The sequence below is a fragment of the Triplophysa rosa genome, linkage group LG2 (assembly GCF_024868665.1).
Source record: "Triplophysa rosa linkage group LG2, Trosa_1v2, whole genome shotgun sequence".
Taxonomy (NCBI): Eukaryota; Metazoa; Chordata; class Actinopteri; order Cypriniformes; family Nemacheilidae; genus Triplophysa; species Triplophysa rosa.
In genome coordinates this window covers 26,465,331-26,486,583 of record NC_079891.1, presented here as the reverse complement: position 1 = coordinate 26,486,583, position 21,253 = coordinate 26,465,331, and the positions used below count along the sequence as shown (strand labels likewise).

Below are 21,253 nucleotides of genomic sequence, written 5' to 3'. Positions count from 1 at the left end.
GCACTATATACGGTTTCAAGGCTGGAGATATGGCTCGATTGTTGTTTCGATTTTTGAACAGCAAATAAAGCACAAATGTACATGATGCTATGTAATTTCTGAAAACTAAGTTGTACAGTATTACCCAGGACCTCTGTAAAATGTGGACTAAGGGATTTTAATTCTGATAAGTTTATAAAAGCACAGACACCGAGTGTTTTAGTAATAACTTTTTATATTAGAGTCTGATAGGGTCAGAGCTAATACATGTTAAAGAAGGTTCTTTGTTAACGTTCTTTGCCTAATAGAGGATTTATTGGCTGAACAAAATAATCAACTTGCAATAGGTTATTCAGATTTCATTTTCATATCAGTTTTGAACATTAAGTATTATTCTGTTTTGACTGTCTGTGTACATTTCTGAAAATAAGAGTCTAAACTCTATGACAACCCTGGAAATGATATTATAGGCTACAGGGAGCTCAACTTAGGAAACTTAATGTTATGTTACCTTTAAGATAAGAATTTTAGTTTTAGTGATTTTCTTCAGTTTATTTCTTCTTGTATGGTATACGGTAAGATTACATGACATTTGAATAAATTATAGTACAATGTAGGTTCAAGTATTCTTATGTACATCAGGTTTTGTAAACCTCACATATCAGAACATAACATTTTTGGCTCCACGTTATTCAAAATAAGGCAATTAAAACTCATAAGCTGTACACAATAATCAAAAAAGAGGTTTAGAAACATCGAAGGTAGAGACACAATTACCCACAATCCTTCACCACCAGTCCAGATGAAAGGTTCATATGTCAATTCATTATTACAGTTTACTCTGTACATTATTATTATTATATTTAACTTCCACTTTGAGAACCTAAAACATAGGTCCGATGAGAAGCAAAGCTGTATGTAATAACTGAATTATTTGTTTGTGTCATTGCATAGGAAATGCAGAAAACTGAAATACATCATACAGTAAAAAATAACATTTCAATGAATGCAGTATTGGCTCAAAAATATGAGCATGATGAATTGAACTTGAAGTTTAAACGTACAGTATTTTACAGACATTAAAGAGGTCATACCACAGAGTTTTGCCCTGAGTTCCAGCTTTTTGCATTAGAAAAGTTTTGCTTTTCATGACAATTTTAGCATGTGTATTTAATTAGTATTAATAATAAATATTAATAGGGATCTCTTTTGTTATTTCAGACAAATTTGCAGAAGTTCCAAACGAGTTGTTTTATAAGTCACATTTTTATATCACATTACGTTATTCAAAAGATCAGGAAAAAATTCATTCTTATTATATGGCCTCTTTAATACAAGTATTGCAACTAGAATACATAAAAACACTTACGAAGCTATATTAACATTTTAATACTCACAGCAGTCCCATTTCATTTTGATACATTTAAATAAAGTGGTTCTTTATATATAGCCGGGGAAAAATTAAGAGACCGTTTTATTTCATTCAGAATTTCTGCAAATAAAAACAAATTTTTATGTTTTGGGAGTAAAGTTATCACTAGTTCACAGAATGAAACAAAAATTATAGTTTTACTTAAACACGTACCTAGAAATAAGTAGGAAAACTGAACATTGTTTTGCTCTGGTCTCTTGATTTTTTTCTGCACTTTAAAAGCAACTGGTTAATAACTGATATTAAAATTAGGTCAGTGGGACCAAAAAAGGAGAAAATAATGTGTGCTTTTTGTTTCATTTTTAAATTCAATAAACAGTGTATATGATGGAATGTGTAAAGGACTAGTGTGCGTTTAACTAGACTTCATTCCTAAAAAACATTTTTGAAGCAATAGTAACGGACTAATACATTTCATCATTATCCATTAGAGGTGAATCTGACTTGTGTTATTTTTTCCACTTGGTCTCCTTTTAAACTTCAGGCACAGTTCACATTTCAACATTTCGCCTCAGAGTTTTTGCCATTCAGAAACCGTGACTACACCTTTCATGCTTATTCATTGCACACTTTCATTCATTGCAGATGTAAAAAAAAATTGCATTGTTTTAATGTGAGCTTCTGGCTTTTGTTGAAAGTGCTCTGTGTGGTTCTTGTCAAGGTTAATGCTGGTTATGTCGTAAATAAACTCAAAATGTTTGCATCACTGGCTTTTGGTTACCAGTCTTACACTATGCACACAATTAAACCTCTTCACATGCTCACACACTCGTGCCATCTGATTGGCTAATGCTGGTCACTGAGGCTGCCATCTGATTGGCTAATGCTGGTCACTGAGGCTGCCATATGATTGGCTAATGCTGGTCACTGAGGCTGCCCTTTGACCTGTTCCTTAAGGATGCCGGTCTCTGTGGCTCTCCACACGTGCAGAGCACTGCTGGAGGTGAGAAAGAGGAAGAGGATGAAGGCTATGGGGTAGCCCACAGTGTCCACCATGCCCCCAGCCAGGGCGCTAAAACTCAGCTTCCCCAGGACCTCAAGAGTGGCCAGAAAACTGTAGTGGGTGGCCTGAAGGTAGAAGAGATCAAGACAGAAAAAGAGCATTACTATCTGACATCATCACTGTGATGCACTGTTGACAGTGCTAGAAACATTTTGCACTGGACTCATGAAGGGACAGTAAGAGAAATATATTGATGGGAGAGTTGATTCTCATTTTTATTTTCGCATCAAAACAGGTGGAACCTTCTGAATCCTTCCAAACAAGTGTTTCCATTTTCATTCTCCTGAAACCCAGCATACTGTATGGGCTGGGAAAGCAAAGCCAAGCTCATTCCTTCACATGGCCCCGCCACTAAAGTTAAGTGAGGTACCTTTATTCCTACAAACTTGTTTAAGGTGTTCTGTTTCTCTCTCCAGGGCCTTTTCAAAAACATTCACAGTATTGGTTTTCGGACATCCAATACCACCTTAAAACAAACACACACAAACACACACACAAGCTGGTCCCGCTAACGTGTGCATGTTATAAGAACATTTCGAATTAACCTACAGTTTACAATCGTCCTCTTGGTTATTTTCCTCTGAACGTGAAGAGGGAGTTTTAATTGCTTGGAGACCGAGGGAAAACATACCGGCGCTTTTCTTTGTTTAATGAGTTTGGTAAGTGCCATTAATTCAGCGCGTATTGAGTTGATAGAGTGACAAATAGCTGGGAGAGGAGATCACATGCATGCAACGCAGGGCCATTTAAACAGGACAATATAGGCATGTCAAAGATGAATGAAGGGACGAAACAGGAGACCCTGGGAGGGGAGAGATGTACAGTGAGAACTATCCATTATCATCTCAGAGACACATATACATTATAAACATACAGAGAAAATAAACGAATGACGAAAAGAAATCAGGCAACAGAGGATTAGAGAGATACAGCTGGGAGAGATTCTTGTAAAGTGGACAGATTGTTTGATGGACACATTGTGCTACTAGGGCTAGTCGATACACTTAAAAACGTATATCTCAATATATTTTTTCACGATAATCAATATATACAGCATCTTGATAATTTATTTTGTACTAAATAAAGAAAGTACACTTCATCCCAGTTTTCTTACTGCAAACCTTGCAAATTAGGAGTGTCACAATATACCAGTACCGACAATAATTTAAATAAAAAAAAATAACTCTTTTCCCTTAAAGGGAAAGTTCACGCATGAATAAAAATTCTGTATTCATTTACTCCAAATCTGCAAAAATGTATCTGTTCTGATTAACACAGAGAAAGATATTTGGAAGAACAGTTCTTGAACACCATTGACAACCATAGTGGGAAAAATTAGTTGGTAGTCATAAGGGCCCTAAAACTGTTTGCTTTCTTACATTCTTCAAAATATCTTCTTTTGTGTTCAACAGAACAAAGAATTTAATGAAGCAATTTTTCCTACTATGGTAGTCAATGGTGGCCAAGATCTGTTTGGTTACAAGCATTCTTTCAAATGTCTTTCTCCGTGTTCATCAGAACAAAGAAATTTATACAGATTTGGAACAACTTGAGGGTGAGTAAATGAAGACAGAATTTTCATTTTTGGGTGAAATGTTTCTTTAAGAGCCATAATGACATGTTACGTTTTGCAGTACGCAGGAGCAGGGGTGGCGCTAGGGGTGGGCTAAGGGGGCTGAAGTCCCGAAGGTTTTCAGTAAAGCCCTGAATGTTTTTATTACCATGCCCGGTATGAATAACTTTACGTTTACATTTTGTGTCTTTTGCATGCGAAAGTTTGTTATTTTGAATGTAGATGCGCTGCAAGGGCTCAAATAGAGAGCAACACTGTTGCGGTGCGGCATGCTCTTCATTTCTAGCGCGTCAATGCTGAAAATCCATCTATCCTATGCCGGAACCTTCACAATGAGCGCAACTCATGGTTGCTTAGAAACGGCAGATGCCACAACAGCGCAAGCTCCCAAGCGCTCCCAAGATATTTTATATCTTAAGCACAATTATCTCAATGATATCTAATATTCAATACATGTGTGCTACTGTGTTTTGGTACATTACAGTGCACAATGTTGCCCAACTACAGCCTGATGAATTCTTGAAAAAAAAAAACCCTCAGGCTTCCAAACAGAAAATTGCTGGTTTGACTTCCAATTGAAGCGAGCCATGAGCTACAATGGGCACTTAACCTCAGGTTAAACTAAAGCAGAGGTCACCACAGTGCAAATTGCTTAAAATAAAATGACATAAGTGTAGCTTTTCTTTCTCTACATAATGGATTCTTTTCACTGCGGCAACACAGAACCTACAGTTTCTGTCTATTTTTGAAGAGCCTCTCTTCCTTTTGTTATACACGCCAACAATAACAAAAATACCTGAAACACAGTAGAAATTACTGTCCAACACTCCTCGGGACCACATCATCTCATGATCTGAAAGGTGGCTGAGCCCCCGTAAAGCTACAAACAAGACAAACCAGTTTTGAAATTGACACATGGAGCCGTGGTGCTCATGCGGATAACACAGAGCATGTGAGGGAACCACCGTGCCACAGCTCCAACCAAACATGCCACCTTGATAAATAAATAAAAGAATCAGATGTCAAATCCACAGTTCTATTAGCAGGAATATGAGCACTCTTTGTAACGCGTGCGCTTTGTAGGTGATTGATGCGACATATTTGAAATCGGTTGACGTGTGGCGCTAAAGAGAGTGTAATATCTGCTCGGCTCTCAGACTGGAGCTGTTGACTGACAGATGAATGTCCTTGTGCACGCGACGGATAAGCTCTCAGGATTAAGGCCTGTTGTGGATTTCTACTTGTCAACAAATATCAAAAACTAAAAGATGCGTGTTTTGTTTCTTGTGAGCTTGGCTAGTGAACTGAAGCGAAAATAGATTTGTCAAACGACTGACCTCTGGTGAACGTGTGCAATGTTGTTCGCAGCTTGCTTTAGCCTGTCAGGAAGGGCGAGAGGGTGTGGTCAGTTGAAAGGGGTGGTGGAGTGTGATACCTGTATGCTCTCATCGGCTCTCTGGGTGCAGTTCATCATCAAGGTGAAGGTGAGAGTCGTGATGAGACCGGCTATGAAATGCTGCAAACCCAGACTCAGCACTGCCATACCTGAGAGAGAGAGAGAGAGAGGGAGAGAGAGAGAGAGAGAGAGAGAGAGAGAGAGAGAGAGAACCCGTTTATACAATATACTGAGCGATAAAAAGCATACAGCCACAGACCTCCATCTTTAATTTAATTAAGTAATTGTCACTTAAAAAAAGTTATTTGGGGGTTTTGATTGATTAATTAATTTACTTGTGTAATGTCCATCCAGTGCATACACTTGTGGAGTTCCAGACACTCGAGGTCATGAATCTCAAAATCAATTATTACCCAAACCCCACCAACAATTTTTTTTCGTTTTCACATTCAGCTCCATCTGAATTATTCACTGGAAGTGTTTAGTTCTGCCTAACAAGACTTTTCCATTACTTATCCAGAAACCACAGGAAGGAAAATCAGCTCTTCTGAGGCATCCGGTCTCATACAATATTGAAAAATATTTTCTGCAGAACTTTATCATTCTTTCTTTTTTGAGGGGGGCGTGTAGAGTAGCTTTGTTCTGTTTCATATGGGAGGGCGTCAGAAAGCGAGAGAGAATAAGAGAGATGAGGGAGTTGTCAAACAGAAGCTTGCTGACAAAAACATCTCCACTAAAAAGCCGCGACATCACGAGGAGGAAGAAATACAGTGGCAGAAAATACAGAGTAAAACAGCGCGAGAGCTTCTCCCTTTTCCTTGATCATTTTCATTAAAAAAATATCCAAAGCACCTGTGAGGAAAAGAGACAGCGCTAGAAAAAGAGAGAGAGGGTTGAATATGGATTTATTCAGTTATCAAAGTGAGCCGTGAGAATACTTGAGGTAAAATAGCGTTGACTTCCACAGACTGAAACAGAAACGCAAATCCACTTAAGCAAGTCGAACTGCCAGACGGCGTGTTTGACATAACATCTGTATGATCTCCTCTATACAGCTCAAGCATAAAAATTTCGCTTGAATTGTGCTGAATACATGTGATGGCACTGTGACTAAAGGTTATCACAGTAGATCTATAGGAGTCTTGGAAATCAAATAGGACTAAAAGGTGGAAATTGCAATAGCTCTCTCTGCACCTTTAAAGTCACTTCACCTTTAAATTAAACTTGTCCACAAACACCGTATCAGAATACAAACTTATTTGTATATATTATTGTAACAATCCAGTACAGTAAGTCTCTGAGACAGACGTGTGTGTCTCACCTTTCATAAGAGGTGAAGGTTCCAGCACTACCAGCAGTGAGCTCTGGAACACCATGCTGAACGTCCGCATCATAAACACACGTCTCATCAGCAGTCCAATACTGTGAACAGAAAAGAGATTAAACTCAAGAAACAACATTTATAATCAGAAACTTCCATTATTTAAAACTATTTTAGAGAAAAACACTCAATGCACGTGTTTACACACATGCAGTGTGTTTGCTTACACACTCTAATTGATTCGCTATTGGCAGTTCAGAATCCCCCAGTGAACTTCCTTCACGACATAATCAATATCGCAACAAGATCCACAGGCATGGGCAGATTAACCTCATTAGTGACCATCACGCACCTAATACACAAACACATTGTTTTCTCCAAGCTCCATCAGAACCTGGAACATTCCTTTAAAGCCCCAACGAGTGTGTCCTTTCCATGTGAACAGACTCGGAGGCCCCCAACAGAGAAAGAGTTGTGAGTAAAGGTCAGCTGGACGTTGAGAGAAGAGCGAGGAATCGGCTGTCATTTTAAACCAGTCTTTTACTGTAGATTTACATGAACCCAGTCAACAGCAGCCGGTCAGACAGAAAGCCAATCTCCCATTATTCTCATGCAAACACCCTCCCTACATCCACTCAATAATGCTCTTTCATATTTCACTCTGATGAGAGGAGAGAAAGAGAGAGAACTGTAGGACAGACAGACGCAGAAAGAGAGAAGGGTGCGAGAGATGGAAAGCAAGTCTAAAACAGGCGTATCACACGAGCAGGTCCGATAAGATTCGTACTCTCAGATTGCTGATGGCGATCACTGTATGCGGGTCAGTTTTTGGTCACTCGAGCGTTTCAGATGGGGCCGGGATAAGTGTCCAAATTAGCTTTTAGTGGGCCTGAACAGACAACGGCAGAAACCCAATCTGTGGGAAGCAAGGCCTGAATGCACGACTGTGTCGAATGAACGAGCCCCCTGCGAGTGTAAAACTTTACATTCCTCCCCATTCACGAACATTGCCTTTAGCATTGAGAGAGAGAGAAAAGAGAAGGAATTAAGAAAAAGCACATATTTCATTTAAATTTTGCACTTTTGAAGGTAAAACATGTAATGTCTGTGCCGCACGGGCATCAAACGAATTTGCCAAGGCAATAGATATTATGCACGCAGGTTGATGACATACTTCGCCTAAAATCTCAGCCAGCTAAGCCACTTCCACTCCCATAACGCTGAAGTATTCTGTCACGAAATGATAACGCTATGTTTCGTTTAAATTTCATCACACCGACAGCACTATGGCTAAGCATTGCTGAATGCTGGGATAAAGCTCGAGTAAGTACATACTTGAAACGTATGGCTTGAAAGCTTTCCCCTTTTTGGTTGTCGATGTAGTGTTGGGATAATTTGACTCACATCATTGACCGTAATCCTAGGTGCATCTTGAAGCGACCGAGTGAAAACCCCTACTTGTTGTTCCCTATGGATGCTATGTGCGCCAGATGTAACTGAGCTGGCTGAGACAAAACGCGGAAGCGATCGTGCATAGAGTCTATTACTGTTTTCAAACAGGTTGCCTAAACACTCGCCCTAGAGCTGCTGAGAGAGAGTCACGACAACATCAGGTTCCAAAGCAATTGTTCTGACAGGTACGCTCACCTCTCTTGCGTATACATTTGGGCGGTCTTAGTCAAATCATACCACGAAATGATGTAGATTTGTGGGGGTGTGGTTACACGAGGCGTTTCAGGCAGGTCTGGGTGAGCATTCGCTTTTAGATAGAATGCATTTTTTGTTCCGACACTTTAATTTTTGCAATTTTACCTGTCTAATACATGCATGGGCAACTTATAACACATCAAAAACACAGAAAAACACGTGTTCGCGCCATAGTACCCCTTTAAGCTGGGATAGGAAAAAACCTACAAAGTAAAAAATATTACACAACACGTTTGAATTGAGGCACTAAAATTATTAATTGAAAATAAATAAAAACTAAAACAAATTAAACTTAAAAAGCAACATAAAAATGTAACAAATACAGAATAAAATGACAAAATCACATAACAAAATGGCTAAACTATGTCTAAAAGAACATAAAAATACAATAAATGCCAATTCAAAATATTAATGAAACTATAATAAAACTGAATACAAAATCACAGTGATACACAACACACAGCTTGTGTGTTGTGAACCTATCAGAATCAAGGACTGGAACTAACCATTTTGTAAAGGAAATCAAATAACTTACAGCATGCATCACTCTTAACCTATATGTTATGCATATGGCAGATGCTTTTATCCAAAGTATTTACAGTACAAACATCTTATCACTAGCCTATGTTTGTTCCCCGAGAAACAAACCCTCAATCTTTGCACTTCTAACACAATACTCTTCAAATTAAGCAGGACATGCGTTTACACATTATCGGTCAAGACTAATATTAGATGGCTGGGGAATTGTCCACAGCTCTATGGGAAGTGAACAATTACCTTACTCTCAGGTTATTATTAGACCAGCATTACATCATTTTAACTCAAGCACACACCAATGCCTTAATAGCTCTTATCATGTTACGCAATCCAGTGGTGTATAAAACTGAAAAGCATGTTGTTTCCACTATGTAAAGTTATATGTACTGTAATGTGTGCCTCTGTGTACAAGGGAGATATGTGACTGTCCGACTTCTCTTGAAACGGTTTAGACAAGCAAATCCTATAGTAACTATTATATATGACACCCATGTAAAACTGTCAACGTGTCAGCATGGCGTAAAGTACATATATACTGTATAGTGTGTGTGTGTTTGCTTGTATATATTAACACATTTCCCTTTCTATCTCTCTCACACACACTCTCTATATCTCCTTTTCTCACGCCTGGGGCTGAGATGGGTGAAGAGATATAGTGAGAAAACACTGAGAAGGTGGCGGCGCTATGTTTCTTTCACAGAGAGATGGCGGATGAGACCAGCTGATAAAGGAAGAGGGGGCCGACGAGGCTTTGAGAAAGGTCTAAGACGACATTCAAAGAACGAAGTCTTCCATTTCTGCAACATTAGTGGCAAAGCATGGTATGGCTAAAAAAGGATGTTACAGTTGATTTCACCATTGCTTTATCACACAATACACACACACACACATCGTACCTGTACTGGGAGAGTAAAAAGCCCCCAATTGAGGAGCCACAGATGGAGAATGCCATGGCAACCACCCCGTTCCACACCCCCAGCTCTCTGGCTGTCATGTGGTGGTCCAGCAGGAAAAGTGGAAACATGGTGATCGCCCCCTGTTCACCTGTACAGGAAACAAAATGACATGAGCTCACACACAGATCAAGGAATATAAAGGATCTTTCAGAAACCAATAAGAGACCATTGAAAAGACAGGTTCATAACACATTGCATCAGACCCTTTTTAAAAATTGGTGTTTGGAGTTAAACTCATGACACAATCCACAGATCAAAGTAAAAAAACATACAACTTGTTATCTGAGAACGAAAAAGTGATAACCTGAGCACAGGCCGCCATGTTTTTACTCCTCAAAGGATTGCCTCGCAGTCATTTTTTCACAGAGTTTGTCACTTAAATTCAGACAAATGTGACAAAAACAAAAGCTGTCAGAGAAAACATCGCTGTTACACGTCATTGCGGAGCCCTGCGTTGCTGCGCTATAGCGGGCGCTCGGAGGACCCGGTAACCCGCCGCAGTGTATTATTTAACGCTATTGTCATTATTTATGGAGTCTGCCTTCAGTTCGAGGCTGACTGACAGCTCTGAGACTGCCGTCAAACAGATCCTGGGCTTCCGGGGTCCCCGAGATGAAACCGGTGAGAAACAAAAACAGAAAATCAAATAAAAAATCAGACGTTTCCGACAGAGTTCTGCTACGGTCGCTGACAGCGCTACGTGAATGCTTTGACATCGCTTTCTTTGTGGGACACCGAGTCTGACAATAGAGCTAAATTTGTATGGGATTTTGTAAAGTCTGTAATGTGGTGGAAACAACGAATAATGGAACTTTTTGTTTTTAACATTCAGCAGATCTGCTTTTTTGTCTTATAAAGCAGATATGCTTCCCAGGTCCAATCATTTCTGGAGTGTTATAAAAAGACTCACTTAAAGTGATATTTCACTCAAAAAATAATAATTTAGCAGATATTTTGAAGAATGTTGGTAACCGGACAACGGCGGTACCCACTGACTTGAATTGGTTTAGTGTCCATACAATAGAAGTGAATGGGTTAGCCACAAAAAGTATCAATGTGGACCTATTGCTATTAAAAGTACGCCTATGCAAGACTAATTATAGCCTTACTACATTTCCTGCATAAACATAATCTTACGGATACCACAGACAGAACATTCTACGGCTCTTCATTACCACAATAAAGCAATATAGGTAAATATATACAGAAGACCAAAGATAAATGATTACTCAAGTACTCAGACGCTTTAGATCATCCCACATGTGCGATCTGGACATGCGCTCCACCATTATGCCTCTATTTTTTCTCCTATGCTGTTTCAAACTAATTATTTTTTATGCAGGGACTGAAAACAAACAACAAGGCTGCTTATTTATGTCTATAAATAATCTCAGAGCAACAATTGTCCATTTCACATGGGATTTCATTAGACATCCACAAAAACACAAAGTGGAGAAAAGCAGGAGGCAGCGGCATGGGGAGGAGACGGGGAGACCGGGGTGTGAGAGAGCGAGAGAGATGAGATACTGTAGCAGTTCGCCTCTGTTTGAAACGACAGATAATGGGGAACAGAGTGAGATAAGATAAAAATAACAGAGGTTGAATGAAATGAAAGAGTACAACAGCAAAAAGGTAAAGAAAACGCTCTATAATTGTGGTACTAGTTCTTGGCCGCTATTGACTATAGTAGGAAGATTTTTGTGTTCTATTGGACACAGAAGAAGATATTTTGAAGAATGTAGGAAAGCAAACGTTTCTGGGGCACTACCAGACTAACAAGATATTTGGAAGAATGCTTGTAACCAAACAGTTCTTGGCCACCATTGACTACCATAGTAGGAAAAATTACAATGGCAGTAGTCAATGGTGGCCAAGAACTGTTTGGTTACAAGCATTCTTCCAAATATCTGTCTGTGTTCATCAAATAAATTTTATACAGATTTGGAACAACTCGAGGGCGAGTAAATGATGATAGAATTTTCATTTTTGGGTGAACTGTCCCTTTAATTGGCTTAAAGGTAACATGTTTTAAACCTTTGATAAGGTAACCCAATGAACAAGCGCATGCACAAACACTGACAAAACTAAACAATCACTAAAGTGTGCGAAAGTATGAGGTGCTGACTAACACCAGCGCTATGATACACCTCCGAACTCCCCAGAGTCTTTAGCATGGGAACAGGCTGATCCTCCTCTGCCTGTAGCTACAAGCAACTATAAGGAACCTCTGCCCCTCCCAGGTCTTGTAGGTCACTGTGCCGTGTGTATCTGCATCTGCGTGTACTTGAGCCGGTCACATCGCTCCATTGTAGAGACTCCTCAACCAACAACAAACCAGGTCTCTAAGGACCTGTGAGGTCAGAATACGTCTAGTTTATTCCCTTTATGTTGTGGGACACAATGACATAATTGTTTGGACAAAACAAAAGCATCCCGAACTATCACTTGCACCGTTAGTTATGTGAACGTGAGGGAAGATATGGAGAGAACAGTGCAGCATCCTATTCAAAGTATGTGATGTAAGCTCACATGTCTTAAATGCAGAACTTTTTCAGCGTTCACACCCGAGTCACACAATGGTCCAAACAATGAGGGAAATATTTAGGTCAGCTAGAAGACATCACATACATTTACTGATCTTCTTTCTTTCATTCTGGATTATTTCTCAATCGCTTTCTAGTCTTGCGTTCTCTCATCATATCGATGCCCCCTGCACCCCACCAACTCACTGTCTGTCTCTCTCAGTCACTTTCTCTTATAGTTGACCATGTGGTGGGTGTTCATTAATTCATCCCCCCTGCAGTCCTCCGCGTTCCCTCTGGAAAATATTTGCCTCCTGCTCGCGTCACCCCTCAGTCGCCCCATAAGCCCCTCCTTTCCCTGATCCCTGCTGTGCAGAATGAAGAGAGGGTACAGTCAGGCTATAGAAACTTATGTTTGTGTTTGTTAGGTATACATAGTATGAGAGCTAGACAGAGACAGACAGAGCAAAATTGGTTTTCTTCTCCCAATGCATTTAGTTTTAAGCCCTCACACTCCCTCCCGCCTCCACCTGGACTCTTCCCAGGGAAGCTCCACGTCTGGCCACATCCCAGCCCCCTTCGCCCCACCATCATCCTCCACGCTGGGACGGACTTTGTTCTGTGACCCCCTCCATTACTCTTTATGAACGCTTGAGATGAGAGAAGCTGTATACAACACACGTGTTACAACAGAAGTACTGGATGGATACACGTATGGACATAGTGTCTGATTTGTTTTGTTCTTTTACTAAGACACTTAACATTAATCTACAATCCAATATCCACATTTATCAAAGTTACAAAGGTTCAAAAACCTAAAACAATTCAGTTTAAATATGTGGACTTTGGTACTTCTCAGCCTCTCAGTAGATGTAAATGTTCCATCCTTGCTCTACAGTATATTAATAGTTTAAAAAGAATATTTATTGTCTTATTGATCTTTCAGGGAAATACCTAAAGCTGAATGCTGCTAATGCATTAGTAAAAAGGTTTGTGTTGTCTGAAGTGCTGTTTAATAGGGATTATAATGATGATCACGGAGAACAGAGATTAAGGAGGAGCTCCCACTAGTTCTGTCTGTTTTCGTCTGCTGGAGCTCATCCGATTAAGGTGCCACTATGAAATGTGGACACATCCACACACAGCACAAAAAGACCAGATATCTGATAAAAAAATCAAGTATTCCACAGAATGTTACACATACGTAAGCCACACAAAAAAATCTTATTTCTCATTTCAGTTTTCAATTGAAAACGCCACAGACACAAAGAGGCTCTAATCCTAACGTAATCCCCTTCTGGTACCAAACACCAAATTCAGTTCATTGAAAGTGACTCATTAGCTGGGCATTTATGTCTAAATTCTGGATTCTGATCATGACACAAGAGTTTGTGATTAAGAAGCGGACAAAAGGTTTAAGATCGACATCTGAATTTAAGATATTCTGAACTGTTTGACCCAACAGCCTATGGTTGCCTGGTGTTTCACAGACGTTGAAGAGTTTACATAAAAACGGAGCAAGACTGCCATCTTGTGGTAAACCAACACTCTGTCATACATGTTAAAAACAGAGATGAAGCCCTGAAAGTGTGTGTAATTTATTTTAAACATTTCCTTACTGATACTTATGTGACATTGTAAACTGCAGGTTGACTTCTTTTGAAGAGTGTAGCCATCATGCTGCTTTCAACACATACAGTTCTATGTCTTCAAGGGAATGACATTTCAGGCTGCAGTGTGGTCTAACCAATGCAATGGGTTTGGGGTGGGACTATTATGTATATGAATTTAACTACAAAATGAATGGATTATTGAAAAAAAAATTTTTTTATATAAAAGCATCAAGTAAGAAATATGATAAAAAGCATCTCCAAATATATTTGTCATTGGGGTTGATGCTTAATTACAAATTACCTAGCTTGTAAGTAAGGACGTAGAATGCTGTCCATGATGTTCCTGGCACAGACAGAAGTTTCCTCCAAACCTTCCAGGGCTGCATCGCATCCCTCGACCCTCTCCGTCCTTCTGCTTGCCCCCGTGCCGACTCTCCATCCAACACCGGGGCGCCCCACACGAACAGAGCAACGCCACCATACACACAGGCCAGCAGGGCAAACATCCAGCCCCAGCCTGCAACATCAATCACAGCCAGAAGCCCTCCTCCAGCAAACAAAGATCCAGCTTTATATCCCACTACCTGAACCATGTTCCCGAGGCCCACCTCTCCCTGCCCCTTCAGCAACCGCACGGCCGCTCCATCCGCCGCAATGTCCTGAACCGACGCCAGCACATTCATAGCGAGCAGGGAGCCTGCTACACCCATGTACTGAACATCAGGTGCGAGGGTAGCACTGACCAAACAGGTAAGGGCCAAGCCAGCTACTGTGCCCACCAACCAGCAGCGCTTGGTGCCCGTACGGTCCACCAGAGGAGCCCAAAGGACCTTGAGCACCCAGGGGAAGTAGAGGATTTTGGTAAGGCTGATGCGAGTGAGGGAGTGGCCGGCACCTCGCAGGTACACTGGGAGCAGGGACGACTGCAGGCCATATGGGATACCCTGGATGAAGTACAGGAGACCCAGGAACACCAGCTTGTCGTTCATCATTGGGACAGATAGGTTTGGAGAGCCTCAGCTCATGGCTGTACTGTGGAAGGAACACAAGAAGGATGTTTGACCAGGACCTGCTGGATCAGCAGCATATTGGTTTGATGCACTTTATAGGAATCAAGAATAACCAGGAATAACATTTTCATATTAAAAAGTAAATCATCGTGATCTGCCCAGAAAACCATATTCAATCGTTATGAAGATACAATTCATTCACTGCATATGCGATTCATTCATACATTCATTTATAATATGGACATCACAGCTTAGAATAGTTGTATTGAACTCTATGAAAGTTTACTGAGTCGTTAGGTATCTTTTATAAACCACTCATTTTGCAAACTACAAGGCGCAAAAATGGGAAAGGTAATCTTTGTTTATGAAATCGTTAAAGCGCTAAGTCAAAGAACCATATGCTCTACTTGACGGAGACTTTCATTCATGAATGAACGTTAAAACCACTGAAATAGCATCTACAGAATTGCACACATAACACAATTTTTTTGAATATTACAAAATCGTGAATGTATTTACAGGTAAATGTCTCCTTCACCCGCTGTGCTCGATGCTGCATAACCTCTATTACCAATCTTCAGCACTTCCGCGGGAGCTGGTGACGACACACGCATAGACAGCCAATCAGCAGAACGCATATGAGAGCTCAACAGCACCACCCACGACAAAAGCGGTACTGCAGGTGCGGACAGACCAACGCATTTTTGTGCTGGTTCTCGAAGTCTATGTAAATCTAGTAACACCACGGCCCTGTTTTTAGTCGCAAACGTAATATTTATCCCCACTATTTATTTACGACATTATATATTAATTTACTGCAAGTACCAGTGTAATTCCCATTTACAACGAAATCACAGTTATGATTATTTTTTGTGCTCAAATATTTTCCCAGTTTAAAATGTGCTGCCTACACTATTAACAAGTATTTACCAATAAAGATATACTGCATTAAAAGTTCAAAACCTTCAAAAGGTTTTTTTGTTGGCATAGTGACAATAAATGGTGGGACTTTGGGGTGGGACTTATAGCTGTTTAACCAGGGATTTACTTTACTTCTTTGACCAAACAATGGCAGGAGTGTTCCAGAAACTGGTTTGGAAACTGTTATTTTTGCAACACATAATGTATTACACCTCCCCTTACTGAATGAAGATAATAAAATGACAGGTGTGTGTCAACGTATTAAAAAAAACACAAACACCACTTCACGCCTAGGTTTACAGATATATCATACAATAATGATTGACAATGCCACATTTTAGAACATACACACAGAATTTTTTTATTTATTTATCAAAAAATGTAAATGTATGTTTACATGGCATATATCATTTTTATACTGATGAACAATCATCATCTGCATTCATTCGTTATTGGCACCAATTAATTGCCACACAAGGCCAGCAGGATTTTCTCTTAGTCTCCTTTTGTGTCATCCTGAAAACAAATGAAACAAGATTTAACAAATAGGCCTTATTTTAAAAACATAAATGTCTCTTTAATAAATCTCTAAGATTTATTTACCAGGATGTCTTTGTAGAGGGACTTGCCAAACTTCTTCTGATACTCTTGCTTGATTTTGGCCAGGTCAATCTCAGAGCGGCTCACCAGTATTCTGTTCAAGATCTTGCCCTTGTAACCAGAACCCTGTGAAAAGAAAGTCACATAATGATCCTTGCTACAGTTACAAATTAAACACAAGGAAAAATGTAGTTATACTTGCCTTCATTGCTAGATTTAGTTTGTCAGCAAAGAATGCAGGTTTGCATCCTGCACATTTTACTGTCAAAGAAAAAATAAACCAGTGTTATCTTTTAAAATAAATTATATATACAGTACAGGCACATCTAAAAAAATTAGAATACCATGAAAAAGGTCAATATTTTTATTTCTTGAAATTTTGATGATTATGCCTTACAGATAATGAAAACCCAAAATTCAGTGTCTCAGAAAATTAGAATATTACATAAGATCAATAAAAAAAGGATATTTTAAACAGAAATGTCAGGCTTCTGAAAAGTATGTTCATTTCTATGCACTCAATATTTGGTTGGGCCTCCTTTTGCATGAATTACTGCATCGATGCGGCGTGGCATGGAGATGGTAGATGGCTGCGTTGACAGTGGACTTCAGAAAACACAGTGGACCAAAGTCCTCTTTTCAGATGATCTATGGGGTATTGTCAAGAGGAAGATGAGAGACACCAGACCCAACAATGCAGATGACCTGAAGGCCGCTATCAAAGCAACCTGGGCTTCCATTACACCTGAGCAGTGCCACACGCTGATTGGCTCCATGCCACGCCACATTGATGCAATAATTCATGTAAAAGGAGGCCCAACCAAATATTGAGTGCATAGAAATGAACATACTTTTCAGAAGCCTGACATTTCTGTTTAAAATATCCTTTTTTTATTGATCTTATGTAATATTCTAATTTTCTGAGACACTGAATTTTGGGTTTTCATTATCTGTAAGGCATAATCATCAAAATTTCAAGAAATAAAAATATTGTCCTTTTTCACGATATTCTATTTTTTTTAGATGTACCTGTGTGTATAAATATATACAGTATATATACACTGTATATATACATTTTAAATAGAAATTGAACACCTGATATACTGTACTTGATCTTTAAACGATCCTTGCCATACTTTGAACTTCACAGAAACTGGAGTGTATACTGTACTGTAAGGTTTCAAAATGTGCCTTACCGACAGCAATCAAGCAATTTTCAATGTCACCCTTCAACTCCAGATCAATGGCCTTCGCAACGTCCACCTTACTGTACTTTGAGTACAGACTGAACACTAAACAAAAATCATATGTATTGTCAGATACACGCTGCTGAGAACTGCAGATTTTTGTAACAATATTTTGCACTGCTGCTCTATAATAGGGAGACATACAATGGGAAATTAACATACCTTGTCGCAGGTGAGGACCACTCCTCGTAGTAAGAATGTCGATGAACACAGAGCAGTCTGTGCCTTTTCTTTTTTCTCCTGCCTCATATAAGGCCTACAGAAAGAACGAGGGGTCAAGAGACATGCATGACAAACCATAGATTTACCATCCACATGCACGCACGCACACACGCACGTAGGCACACACGCACGCACACACTCACACACACACACAAACATACCCTGGCATCTTTGTCAGCCAGGTCCTCTTGCACAACATGGTCTTCACTTTTGCAAGCCTGTGAACAAAAGTAAACAATTTACTAATACTTGAGGATGCAGTAGAGCAGCATTTCTCCCCTCTGTATCTGTTTCAATAATCTGACACACCCACATGCATGTCAGGAACTCTGAGTAGAATCAGATGAGTCTGATAAGGGAGACATCTAAAGCATGCGGTACTACTAGAAGACATATTGACAAAAAACTACATTAGAATATGTAAGGGTGGATTTTCTAACCTTGCTTAGAGAGAGAAGAGCGTTCCTGAAGTCTCCACCGGTCTCAGACTTGATGTCTGCCTCTAGATCTTTTTTGTAGTCTACAAACGTAAACCATATAATAATTATACCGAACTTGCAGGTCAGACAACCAAAGCATTTTTAAATCATTGATATTAGCATTTTAATTTACCATGTTTGTAAGCCTCTTTAAGATTTCTGATCTCTTTATTGGTCCTGGAAGCCAAAATCTCAACAAGTGTTTCTTCATCCGTGCCTAAACCCTGCAGGGAGAAAAATGTATTTTACTAACATTTCTAACAATCCTTTGAGCTACTGCATACAATGTCGATCTGTCTTAAAATATCTACCTTCATAAGATAAAAATGAGTCTGTCAAAGTTGAGAATATTACCTTCATGGCATTTTTCAGCAGAAAAGCATCATATTGTGCTGGAGGCATCAACAGAGCCAAAACCACTTCTTCCAGCTCACCTTTAAGAGCAGCTTTCAAAGCCACATCCAGAGGCTACACAAAGGGAACAAATCGGTAAGAAATCGCGTAAGGATGAAAATATTTTGATTTGTGGTCCAATGAATGTGTGACACCAACCTTGCCAGAGGCTTGCTGATAGGCAGCCTTAATTTGCTGGCGTTGGGCATTGCTCCTGTGGACCAGAGTTTCAATGATTGTGGCCTCATCCACACCTGAGATAACAGAATAATGTAAATTGCAGACAACAGAGATTAAACAGATGCAAATGCTGGGACGTATAGATCGTACACATTTTTTTTACATTAATACTCCTAACCTTTTGCCTTGATAGCTTTGTCCAAAACAGCTACATCTGCAGCTGCATTAAACTGAGGATAGGGCTTCACTGTCCCCTGTCCCTCCTAGAGACATGAAAGATATTGATTAAACTTATTCCAATAATAAAAATATATAAAGCATCATTGCAGACTAATTTGGAGCAGACCAATGTAAGGTATGTCAATACCTAAATAAGATTCAAATTTATTCAGTAACATTTTGAAGAGAATTTTAAGAAGGAAAATCAGAAACATTGAAACGTGTTCTCTTTAACGGCCTGAATGTGGCTAGAATGGGGAGTGGAACATTCCTATCGCTGACTCATAGTGTGGTGCTGTTCACATTTTCCAGAAAAAAAGGAAAACCACATTGAAGCAAACTTACTGTGATGTCCTGCAAATCCTGCATGCCCTGATAGGAAAGCTGCTCAAGGAAGGCATGGATGAATGACATGTTGGCACCTGGAACTGAACCTGGAAGACTCAAACTACATGGTGGAACATATAGAAAAACATATATTAACATACAGAATACAAAACACACTAGGTCACTGCATTTACATGTATCAGCAACTATCATCGGTCATATAGCCTATTAGGTTTCTAGCAATCTGTTTTAAAGGAAGTACACATTATTCACGAATATAAGATATATTATAACCTTTGTTATTTTAGAATTGACAAGTAGTTACACAACAAAAGACTGAAGATGACTGCTTTCAATTCCAGAATGTGGAAATGTGGTGCTTGACGTAGTTATTTGTGTGAATTGTTTGTTAGCTGTGCAAAGTTTCTAAAGCTTCCAAAACAGAATTACATAACTTGGCAAACATGTGATCTGCGTCAAAATATGCAACATTTTACAAGATTACAGCACTGGTCATGTAAAATGCAAACGTGTAACATATTAAAAAAGTTAAGAAATCTCAGTTAGTACTTACCAAGAGCGAAGACAGCAAGCGAGTAAGAGGAAAGCTTCATCTGTATTTATACCCACCGAACCACACCTAGCAACATCATTTTAACTGTTGCGCTGCAACAGGGTGTCGACTTGACAAGCATTTTTGCTTGCTTCCTTTTGGTGTGGGCAAGCACGGGTGAATGCATGCATTCGGTTGAAGTATTTGATGATGTTGTATTCGGCAACATTGTGTTCCGCAACATTTTATATTTAAACGCGGTTTAGTTTAGATTAAGACCAACATTTGACCACGCAACAGAATGACTGATACATTACAATACAAACGGATACATTTCGCTCGTGAGAAAGGCCAGTGAAGGACAAAAGACGACAAACGCGCGTTTCTGTTTCTCCAGCATTCCTCTACCACTCGTCTTAATTGATGCAACGAGACAGACCATATGAATTGGCTACTTGTTGTTAATAGAAAAAACGGTCTATACACGGTTTCTTGCTGTTTTGTTATAGACTTGTCAGCACACGTTTATGAATAGGACTGACCGACCTAACACGGGCTAAACAGATCTTGGTGTCTGTCATTCACACCTTTTTGATTATTTTTTATAGTTGAAGCATTCCATGTAAAGTAAACGTGTCACATTTTCACACTGACACCTATACAATTAGTGTTTACCATTTCCGTTTTATGTAACTGAGCAAGTCGTATGTTTCCATAGGCTACTTGGTATCGCAAAAATAAACTCATTGAGTTTCTCGTCATATTTCAGAATAAAATCTTTTTTTATTTATCATATAGTAGACATGCAACGTGCAGCACAATAGAAGAATTTCTGAAAACGTGCGTTTTGCTTGAAATCTGTCGGCGCTGTATGTTGCAACCAGTGTTGGGGGTAAAAAGTTACAAGTAACGAGTAAAATAAAGCAGTTACTTTATAAATTTACATATCAATACTCGAGTTACTTTGTTTTTCAAGTAAGTCGAGTTACTTTTCAGTCTAATCATTGATATTAACATTTTTTAAACTGCAGAAGTGAAATTCTGAATTAAAAGTAGTGTAGAC

The 21,253-nt window shown here is 39.4% G+C and overlaps 2 protein-coding genes across 2 annotated transcripts; both read right to left on the bottom strand.

Moving 5' to 3' along the window:
• Window positions 1–228: 228 nt before the first annotated feature.
• mfsd3 (major facilitator superfamily domain containing 3) lies at window positions 229–15,680 on the bottom strand. The gene is made up of 6 exons (XM_057326651.1): window positions 15,569–15,680; window positions 14,341–15,071; window positions 9,845–9,992; window positions 6,705–6,805; window positions 5,423–5,532; window positions 229–2,479 (listed from the first exon to the last, which is right to left on the bottom strand). The coding sequence occupies exons 2-6, from the start codon at window positions 15,029–15,031 to the stop codon at window positions 2,276–2,278; spliced, it is 1,254 nt and encodes a 417-aa protein (XP_057182634.1). The 5' UTR covers window positions 15,032–15,071; window positions 15,569–15,680; the 3' UTR covers window positions 229–2,275.
• Window positions 15,681–16,305: 625 nt separating this feature from the next.
• Window positions 16,306–20,240, bottom strand: anxa1a (annexin A1a). The gene is made up of 13 exons (XM_057358953.1): window positions 20,212–20,240; window positions 19,656–19,758; window positions 19,270–19,354; window positions 19,071–19,165; window positions 18,873–18,986; window positions 18,652–18,742; window positions 18,480–18,559; window positions 18,201–18,257; window positions 17,980–18,073; window positions 17,767–17,862; window positions 16,773–16,831; window positions 16,574–16,696; window positions 16,306–16,486 (listed from the first exon to the last, which is right to left on the bottom strand). Exons 2-13 carry the CDS (start codon window positions 19,722–19,724, stop codon window positions 16,466–16,468), a joined length of 984 nt encoding a protein of 327 aa, XP_057214936.1. The 5' UTR covers window positions 19,725–19,758; window positions 20,212–20,240; the 3' UTR covers window positions 16,306–16,465.
• Between the last annotated feature and the right edge of the window lie 1,013 nt (window positions 20,241–21,253).